Below are 10401 nucleotides of genomic sequence, written 5' to 3'. Positions count from 1 at the left end.
GTGTTCCCCAGCCAGGAGTTATTCCGCGATGATTTTATCTTCACAGCAATCCTTTAATCTGTTGCTTTTCATTTTCTCCGATTGGATCCATTCCCTGCCCTGTCCTCCATTTTCAGGTATTTCACCAACAACTTACAGCATGATCCCTTCCCCTTATTGCCGGCACCCAGTGCCAAGAGGCTAAACAACAGCTGAAGTGGGTTTGTTACCCGGTGTGCTACACCCAATAATCACAACGGGGTGGAGAAGCAGAAAAGTTTATTTGAAGCTTCAAAAAGGTACAGGGAGATTTGAATCTCAAATCCTGTACACAGAGCAGGAAGTTACACAGGCTTTTTATACATCCTTTTTCCCAGCATACTTATCCAATAGCAAGCTGCCCCAAGTATCCATATAGCTAGCCAATCCAGTTCCCAGCTAGTTCCCTAGTTCTCTGTATCATTTGTTAAACTATACATAAAGCTGCTTTATTCAGCATTGTTCTTCCATATCTCCCCTGTTTGGCCTTGCTTAGTTTCAGGCAATCTGACTCTGCAACATATTGTTGCAGATTCTCAGTATAACTGCTGTGTGCGCCTCCAGGCGGGGGGGGGGGGGGGAGGGGAGGGGGCAAGGCACTTGGGCCTAGTACGCAGAGCTGCTGCGTGTGCCTCCAGGCGGGAGGGGGGCCAAGGACACCTGGGCCTAGTGCAAGGGGGCTTCATCGACACTTGTGGTCTTCCATCCCCTCGAGTTACCTAGTGGCCATTCCCCAGTGTCCCCAACAACTCCCCCCTTTGAGAACACTCAACAACCTTGGCTCTGAGTTTTCTCACTTGGGCTACTTATTCCTTTACAATAGGACTTTGCATAAGCACTTTGTGATCGCCCTGAAGAGAACGACTTATTAACTTTTGCAAAAGGGCCCTAACACATGATACTGCACAGCATAATACCAGTAATACAAGCAATACAGGAAAGAGAATTTTCAATAGCAGGCTAAATAAACCACCAAGCCAAGACGACAAACCCCAGCCTGAAAACAAGGTTTGCAACCAATCGTTCTCTGGGGCAGTATAGGCAACCTGTGCTCCGGCTCGGGCATGGGCCTCAGCCTGTACCACCTTTTCATAGATCTCATAACTGCTATCATTTACATATACACAACATCGGGGCCCGACAAGGGCACAAACCCCTCCTTGGGATGCCAAGAGATAGTCCAAAGCCAGCCTGTTTTGGAGGGAAAACGTCCTGAGCTGCTGTACCTCTATTTAATGTTTTTACTGCTGACCCTAAATCACTAACCGAGTCCTCTAACTCTAAGGCCACTTTCTCAAGTACCATTTGCAGCCTTATAGTATAGCGGCCTATGCATGCCATGGCTGGCCCGGTAAACAGTGGTGCTATTCCCAGTACAGAGCACCCTACAAGCTTCTCGGTTGTGAGGGGATTCTTCATATTGTCCTCCAATGCTGTAGTCAGTCGCCGCAGGGTCTTTTCTCGTGACTCAACAGAGGTGTCTCGGGCATTTCTAATCTTTCCTTTGGGCAGTGTGGCAGTTATGGAAAGATGAGGAACTCCATGAGCTATATAATAGCTACCTGTCCAGTTGGCTGGCAGCACCTTGTAAGCCTTTCGGCCACATACAAAATAGTGACCCTGTAGGGCCCAGTAAGGACTGTTTCTTAAGGGGATTCCTGGGATATTTAAGGCTGCTTTGGCTGCTTTTTTAAACAATTTTTATGCCCCTACGGGGGCATCTTATTTTTTTTGATTGGGTACAAGTGGGGGCATTTCTAATTGTGCCGTTCAAATTACACTTGCCATAGGGACCACTACAAACCCACCATTGGCTTGCTACATTGGAGATATTAACTGGACGGCAAGTTATATTTCCAAACCTTTCTTTTGTGGTAAGAGTATTTGTAAGAGTTTCCCTAAAAGGGGAGGAACCATTACACCCACACTGCTGGCCTCCCGTTTTGGTCTTTATCCAGTACCCATCAGCCCACTGTGTAATAACACAGGAGCTTTTTCCCACAGGACGCCCATAGGGATCAGATTGGTTTCAGGTAAAACATAACACTCCCTCAGTGAGTACTGCAACTGAATACTCCTGGTCCTGATAGGTGGCTTGCTGTAAAGAGGTCTTATTCCAGAATGGCGAGTCCGTTCTTTCCTGCTCTTTGGTGGTGGCTAATTCTGCTAGGGTCAAGGGCAGCATGTCAAGAGGCATTCCCATTTTGGGGGGACAGTGGAATTGGAGCACATACCCAGCAATCAGTCTGGTTTGTTAAATTAGCAACATGGTGCGCAAGCGAAACAAAGGAGTTATGCTCCCAATATGCACAATTTGGAAATACCAATACAGAGAATAACAATGTTACCCAATTAATTACCACCAGAGTCTTTCCAACCCAGGGTCTCCAGTACCTGGGTGGGCCCATTTTAGCATTAAGGTGCCCGCTATTTGTGTCTTTTAAACAGTAGCTTTAGCCCGAGATCGTCACTAGATGAGGAGTCAGCAGGTTGGACGGTCCACTGTTCTGCTGACGAGGGGGCGGGTACTGCCTTCAGACGAGAGTGATGGATCCAGTTCTTGTGTCCCTCAATCTTTGCCGCTGTATGGGAGATCAGCAGGACGGTATAGGGTCCTTTCCACTTTTCCTGGAGAGGCTCGTCTTTCCAGGTGCAAACAAGCACAGAGTCACCGGGCTGTAAGGAGTGGACAGGAGAGTCCAAGGAGAGAGGCTGGGAATCCTTGGTATACCTGTGAAGAGACAAGAGAACAGCAGACAGGGAACACATATACTGTGACAAAAAAACATTACCCAACTCCCATTCCCCTGACAGAACCGGGGTGCCATTCATAGGCCATGCCCTTCCAAACATAATTTCAAAGGGACTGAGCCCTAATCTACCCTTTGGGAGAACGCGGATATGGAGTAGGACGAGGGGCAAAGCATCAGGCCATCGCAGTGAGGCTTCTTGGCACACTTTTGAGAGATGCCATTTAAGGGTCTGATTGGTACGCTCCACTACACCACTGGCTTGCGGTCTCCAGGGCGTATGGAGTTTCCAGGGGACCTGTAAGGCATGTGAGATGCTTTGAATGATTTTTGATGTGAAGTGTGTCCCGTTGTCAAATTCCATCCACAGGGGGAGTCCAAAGCGAGGAATGATCTCCTTAACAAACTTGAAGGCCACTGTTCTGGCAGTGCAATTACGGCATGGGAAGGCTTCTGGCCATCCGCTGAACCGATCCACTATAACAAGGAGATATTTGAACCCTTGGGTCCGGGGAAACTCAGTAAAGTCTATTTGCCACACTTGTCCGGGGCCCGGAGTGGGTTCTAGGGCAGCTGGTGGCACAGGATGTCCTGGTCGGGGGTTTTCTTTTGGCAGACTAAGCAGTCTGCTTGTACCTGGGCAGCCAGGGGTCGGAGTCCGGAAGTGATAAAATATTTTCCCATTAGTTGAATAAATGCTTCCCTGCCAGCATGAGTGGTTTGATGTAGTTTCTGCAGCACTGGCCGGATCAGGCCCTTTGGTAAGAGGACCTTCCCTTCTGGGGAATGGAGCCATCCCTCCTTTTCCCGGAGACTGAGTTTGTCAGTTAGCTGTCTCTCCTCCCCAGAGTACTGAGGGGTTGGAAGCTCCCCTACTGATGGGATAAGGGCATGCATATGGGCGTTCTCAGTCTGAGGGGATGGCAGGGTGGCAGCATGCTTAGCCTCTCTATCTGCCCGGGCGTTACCTCTGGCTACATCTTGATCCTCCCTTTGATGGGCTTTACAATGTACCACCACCACTTCCGAGGGGAGTTGTACAGCTTCTAGGAGCCGGAGGATTTGGGGCCCATACTTGACTGGGGAGCCTTGGGCTGTCAGCATTCCCCTTTGCTTCCATAGGCCAGCATGAGCATGCAGCACACCAAAAGCATACTTTGAATCAGTAAAAATGTTGACCCGCTTTCCTTTTGACAGTTCAAGTGCACGGGCCAGGGCTATTAGTTCGGCAAGCTGGGCAGAGGTCCCAGCAGGCAAACCTTCAGCTTCCACAGTGTCATGGAGGGTCACAACAGCATAATCCGCCCTCCTTTGCCCATCTATTACAGTACTGCTACCATCAGTGTACCACTCATAATCTGCATTTGGGAGGGGTACATCGTTTAAATCCGGACGGCTGGAGTACTGGACATTTATGATCTCTGAACAGTCATGTTTCTGTTCCTCTGTTTCTGGCAAGAGAGTGGCTGGGTTAAGAGAGGGGCAAGGCTGTAGGGTGACTTCAGAGTTCTCTAACAGCTTAGCCTGATAACGACCAATCCAAGCCTGGGTGAGCCAAAGCCCTCCCTTTGCATCCAATAAGGCTCGGACTGTATGGGGAATATAGATTTGCATAACCCCTCCCAATGTTAGCTTCTCCGCTTCCTCAAGCACTAGGGCAGTAGCTGCGACCGCCCGTAAACATGCCGGCCAACCCTTTGCAACCTGATCCAATTGCTTAGAAAAATAAGCCACAGGACGTCTCCATGCTCCTAACAGCTGTATGAGCACTCCTAGGGCCACCCCCCTTCGTTCATGTACATACAACTGAAACGGCTTAGAGAGATCCGGCAGGTCCAGAGCTGGGGCCTCCATCAATTTTCTTTTCAGGATTTTAAATGCCCTATCAGCCTCTGGGGTCCAATAGAAGGGGTCATGATCCGCTCCTTTTACACAAAAAGAAAAGGAGTACTTGTGGCACCTTAGAGACTAACCAATTTATTTGAGCATGAGCTTTCGTGAGCTACAGCTCACTTCATCGGATGCATACCGTGGAAACTGCAGTAGACGTTATATACACACAGAGACCATGAAACAATACCCCCTCCCACCCCACTGTCCTGCTGGTAATAGCTTATCTAAAGTGATCATCAAGTTGAGCCATTTCCAGCACAAATCCAGGTTTTCTCACCCTCCGCCCCCCCCCCCCCACACACACACACACAAAACACGGCTGTTACTCTGAAACCTGTCCTTTTACACAGTCATACAGGGGTTTAGCCCACAGTCCAAACTCTGGGATCCATATCCTGCAAAAGCCTGCCATACCCAGAAATGCCCTGAGCCGCTTACGATTATTTGGAGAGGAACTTGACAGATAGATTCCTTTCTTTTTTTTTTTTCCTCGCTTGAACGCTGACGCTCCCCTTGCCTTAGCTGTAACCTGATCCCTCTCCACCTCAGACAACAGGGTTCTCAGGAGGATATTACAGTCATCTCAATCGGCTTGTGACTACTGAGGCACCCCTCAAAGACTGAAATAAACCTGCTTGCGTTCGTTGAGAATTCCCCAGCCTGTGTTTTAAAAGCTGCTAAGTCTATTGGATTGAATGGCACATGGGTGTAAACTTGCATAGTGGTAGCCTGACGTCCGTCTGCCCCTGGGCAAGCCACAACAGTCTCGGTAAGCAAAGAATAGAGTCCCACCGAGGGGGCAATCTCTGTAACCTGAGGCATCCTACCCTTATACGGTGGGGGTGTGGGGGCCGAAGGGGACACCAGCTCTGCCATTACAGTGGGGGTGGGGGTCTGTGGACTAACATTAGCTACTACCGAACCAGTCGGAGTCAAATTACAACTTTGCAGAATTACAGCTCTGTTTTATTTTTTAAAGCCATAAACGCTTGTGCATACAAATATTCATTCCATTTACCCATTCACTGACAAAACAAAACTAATTGGAGGATCGTGTTGTAATTAATTGACCCTCCTGGTGGCCACCACTCCTGGTCCTCTAGTTGATATTGAGGCCAGTCAACTGTACAGAATCATTTTAATTGGCTCTTAGTCATTGGATCCGCACCAAATACCTTCCAGTTTGCTAGAATGCACTCTAGGGGCGTACAGCGTGCCCTAACCCCTGAGCTCTGTCCCTGTCCCATACCTACAGGGTAACTCTGGGCATCCCCAGGTTCCAACAGAGCATACAATCCGGATTTTAAAAGGTTCCTACCTTATCCAAGGGACCGGTTCTTCACCGTGGCCTGCAGTTGCTCCTCCCCCATGTCTAAGGGACCGGTTCTTCACCGCCGTCCACAACTCCTTCTCCACTATATGAGTGCGTTGCACCGTTGTGCCCTCCGGGGTCGATCAAATCGCGTCTCCTCCAAGGCCCCCGATGAACTCACTGGTGCGCGCTGGGCGTCGGTTCTCGCCACAATCCTCGACCTCCAGGAGGGGTCCGGGCAAGGCTAAACTGCAGCCTTGTCGCCCACCCAGGGACGCCAAAAGCTGTTGCCGGCACCCAGTGCCAAGAGCCTAAACAACAGCTGAAGTTGGTTCATTACCCGGTGTGCTACACCCAATAATCACAACGGGGTGGAGAAGCAGAAAAGTTTATTTGAAGCTTCAAAAAGGTGCAGGGAGATTTGAATCTCAAATCCTGTACACAGAGCAGGAAGTTACACAGGCTTTTTATACATCCTTTTTCCCAGCATACTTATCCAATAGCAAGCTGCCCCAAGTATCCATATAGCTAGCCAATCCAGTTCCCAGCTAGTTCCCTGGTTCTCTGTATCATTTGTTAAACTATACATAAAGCTGCTTTATTCAGCATTGTTCTTCCATATCTCCCCTGTTTGGCCTTGTTTAGTTTCAGACAATCTGACTCTGCAACATACTGTTGCAAATTCTCAGTATAACTGCTTGTTAGGGGGCTTATTCCTTCACCCACTTACTTCCCTGGTCCTTCTCGCATGAACAGAGAGCAACAATACCCGAAGTCCAAAGGTGCAAACAATTCGATGTTTATTGGGGTGAACTTCCAGCAAGCATGATTCCAGTTTCCTTCTTTAGTATCCTCCTTCCCAGCTCTGACACCACAGAGCCTTACACCTGTGTCCCTGTTCCCATTCCTGCCCTTAGCCAAACATGATTCCAACTTCCTTACTCCCATTCCCTGTTCCCATCTCCCCCTTTAGCAAAACATGATTCCAATTTTCTTACCCCCATTCCCTGTTCCCATCTCACACACCCACATGCCCACCCCCACCCACACCCCCGTCACTTCCTCATTGACTACAGATTATATAGTAAAACTTGAGTTCTGCTTAGCTATACCTTAACCAATCATTTTCCTGAAATTTAACTAACCAATCCTAACATATTGTAACATGATTATGTAACCAATTATATCCCACCACCTCAATTAGTTTACACCCAGCAAAATTAATTATACAGCAGACAGGAACAATCACAGAACCAGACAGAGATTATACAGACAAACAACAGCAAAGTGGGAACTATAATGACAAAACAATACAGAAGTGAGGATTTCACATCCCAGCTATTGATAAGTGAGTTCTTGCCAGACAGGATGCTATCAAACTAAGTTTCCTTTTACATTTTCTAGGCACTTCCCTTTCTCTGGAGGTGATAGGAATACAATCCTGTCCTGATAGTGCCTAACAGCCCAATAGCACCTTATTTCAATGTGACTAATTTGGAATGTGAGGATGTGACCGTTCGCTTCCCAGCTTATGGCTGCCTCTGCTGCTTAGCCAAAGGCCTGAGCCTAAGCACAGGCCACAAACTGTCACAGTAAGAGAAGGCCCTTACACTGGCAGACAGTGGTTTTGATTCTTTCTTTTATACCTCTATCACTAGCCAAGTGATAAGAATACACCTAAATTCTTAGAGTATAGGCCTTTACAGACAGGCCTGAATATCTATATCCTAACACTGCTGTGTGCGCCTCCAGGCGGAGGGGGGGGGGGCAAGGACACTTGGGCCTAGTACGCAGAGCTGCTGCGAGTGCCTCCAGGCGGGAGGGGGGCCAAGGACACCTGGGCCTAGTGCAAGGGGGCTTCATCGACACTTGTGGTCTTCCATCCCCTCGAGTTACCTAGTGGCCATGCCCCAGTGTCCCCAACACCCTGTTACTCCAGCCTCACCACCTGTGAGGGGTCAGCCTCATCCCTAGATCGGCCACCCTTACGTTATAACAATGACAGTAAATTACTAAAGGGAAACACATCCTGAAGAGTTTGTGAAGGGTGACAAACCCCCTGCTTGAGGGCATAAGCCAACCTCTAACTGCTGGGGGTTTGGAGGCCTCTTTCCCTGGGAACAGTTTATCCCATCATGGTGTGCTGCAGGGTTTTTTGTACCTTCCTCGAAAGCAGCTGGTGCTGGCCATTGTCAGAGACTTTGTTACCATGGGACTGAGTATGCTGCCGTGCTACTTTCCCAGCACCTGCCAAATTGGGAGCGAGACAAGAACCAAATCAAACCCAGTTCTGTACAGATACCTGTTAGGATATAGATATTCAGGCCTGTCTGTAAAGGCCTATACTCTAAGAATTTAGGTGTCTTCTTATCACTTAGCTAGTTATAGAGGTATAAAAGAAAGAATCAAAATCACTGTCTGCTGGTGTAAGGGCCTTCTCTTACTGTGACAGTCTGAGGCCCTCTTCTTAGGCTAAGGCCTTTGGCTAAGCAGCAGAGGCAGCCATAAGCTGGGAAGTGTGCGGTCACATCCTCACATTCCAACCTAGTCTAACTGAAATAAGGTGCTATTGGTCTGTTAGGAACACAGTCCTGTCCTGATAGTGCCTGTCGCCTCCAGAGAAAGGGAAGTGCCTAGAAAATGTAAAAGGAAACTTAGTTTGATAGCATCCTGTCTGGCAAGAACTCACTTATCAATAGCTGGGATGTGAAATCCTCACTTCTCTACTGTTTTGTCATTATAGTTCTCACTTTGCTATTGTTTATTTGCATGGTCTCTGTCTGGTTCTGTGATTGTTTCTGTCTGGTGTATAATTAATTTTGCTGGGTATAAACTAATTAAGGTGGTGGGATATAATTGGTTAAAGAATCATGCTGTAATATGTTAGGATTGGTTAATTACATTTCAGAAAAATGATTGATTAAGGTATAGCTAAGCAGAACTCAAGCTTTACTGTATAGTCTGCAGTCAATCAGGAAGTAAAGGCGGGGGGAATGGGAACAGGGAATGGGGGTGGGGAAATTGGAATCATGTTTTGCTAAGGGGGGGAATGGGAACAGGGACACAGGTAAGGCTCTGTGGTGTCAGAGCTGGGAAGGGGGACACTAAGGAAGGAAACTGGAATCATGCTTGCTGGAAGTTCACCCCAATGAACATCGAATTGTTTGCACCTTTGGACTTTGGGTATTGTTGCTCTCTGTTCATGCGAGAAGGACCAGGGAAGGAAGTGGGTGAAGGAATAAGCCCCCTAACACCTGTACAGATTCCTAGTCTACCTCTAATTTTCCCCTCTATCAATACTTCTAAATGGAATGCTTACACTCAAGGGGTCAGGGTATTAATAAAATCTGGCTTATACCTATACTCAGTGAAGCTAAATCAATACAAAGAAACCTTTGTTCAGTTTAAAAGTGACAACAAAAAGGGTTGCACTGATTTAAAAATCCAGTTAGTTAAATCGATGCAAGTGATAGGAGCTGGTTTCCAGAAGTGCCTAAACACCCACAACTCCAGTTAAAGTCAGTGGGAGCTGCTGGAATTTAGCTCCTCCCGTTCCTGGTCAGTTGAGCATTGCACATACACTACACGGCCCTACGCATTTGTACAGCAGGTCAGAATGTTACAAACCCCTTAAGATTCCCTTTGTGATTTTGGGCCTGATCCAAATTCCACTGAAGTCAATTAAATGATTCCCACTGACTTCGGGGCACTTTGGATCAAGCCATATAGAACTGGACGCAGAGAGATGCTTGAGGGGTACCTACCACCACTTGGGTGGGACATTACCTTTGGAGATTAGGCAGCCTAGGCCACTACTCTTACCACTGCTCTCCCTTGCTGCATTTCTCTGGGCTGTTCTGGCCTACATTCCATGTCCTGCCTTAGACCCTCTTCTCTTTATTTTGCCCCTGGACTTTGAGCCTCTTTGTTGTCTTTGCTTATAATAATTGCATCATTAATGGCAGATAAATTTAGAACAAATAGAAGGAAATGCAAACTGTTCTTCACACAGTGTGCAGGCAGCTGGGGGGAGTCACTGCTGCCAAAGGTTCTAGACCCTAATTAGTTTTACTAGAGAACCAGATCACTCAAGGACCAGTAACTGCATTTGTAGGTATGCATGTTAAGACAAAGGGAATCAAATCTCATGCTTCAGGGGCTAATTCCATCGCTTGGGGAGGTGGGGGTCCAGAAGGAACTTTTCCTTTGCATACAGCACAATAGGCTAGGTCAGCTTTGCAAAATTCTACTTGTGTAGGGCAAGTAAAAACATAATTTTTCCCCACTATCACCATAGCAATGGATGGTCAAGCAGATTTGGTGCCTGGTCTGGTAACTTTTATAGGGATCTTTATCTACACTGATGTAACTGCACCAGAGAAAGCCATGACACCCACTGGTGCACTTCAGCCTCGTTTGAAACTGGAA

At 47.6% G+C, this 10401-nt stretch overlaps 1 protein-coding gene across 2 annotated transcripts; it reads right to left on the bottom strand.

Moving 5' to 3' along the window:
* Nucleotides 1-241: 241 nt before the first annotated feature.
* On the bottom strand, nt 242-6977 carry LOC142070029 (uncharacterized). Of its 2 annotated transcripts, none has more exons than XM_075122963.1 (2): nt 5100-6977; nt 242-4693 (listed from the first exon to the last, which is right to left on the bottom strand). In XM_075122963.1, the coding sequence occupies exon 2, from the start codon at nt 4620-4622 to the stop codon at nt 3333-3335; it is 1290 nt and encodes a 429-aa protein (XP_074979064.1). In that variant the 5' UTR covers nt 4623-4693; nt 5100-6977; the 3' UTR covers nt 242-3332. The 2 variants fall into 2 exon arrangements, with proteins under 2 accessions (XP_074979064.1, XP_074979067.1); XM_075122966.1 differs by having other exon boundaries at nt 5980-6977.
* Between the last annotated feature and the right edge of the window lie 3424 nt (nt 6978-10401).

Source organism: Caretta caretta, chromosome 1 (genome assembly GCF_965140235.1).
Source record: "Caretta caretta isolate rCarCar2 chromosome 1, rCarCar1.hap1, whole genome shotgun sequence".
NCBI lineage: Eukaryota > Metazoa > Chordata > Testudines > Cheloniidae > Caretta > Caretta caretta.
This window is presented reverse-complemented; position numbering and strand designations above follow the sequence as displayed.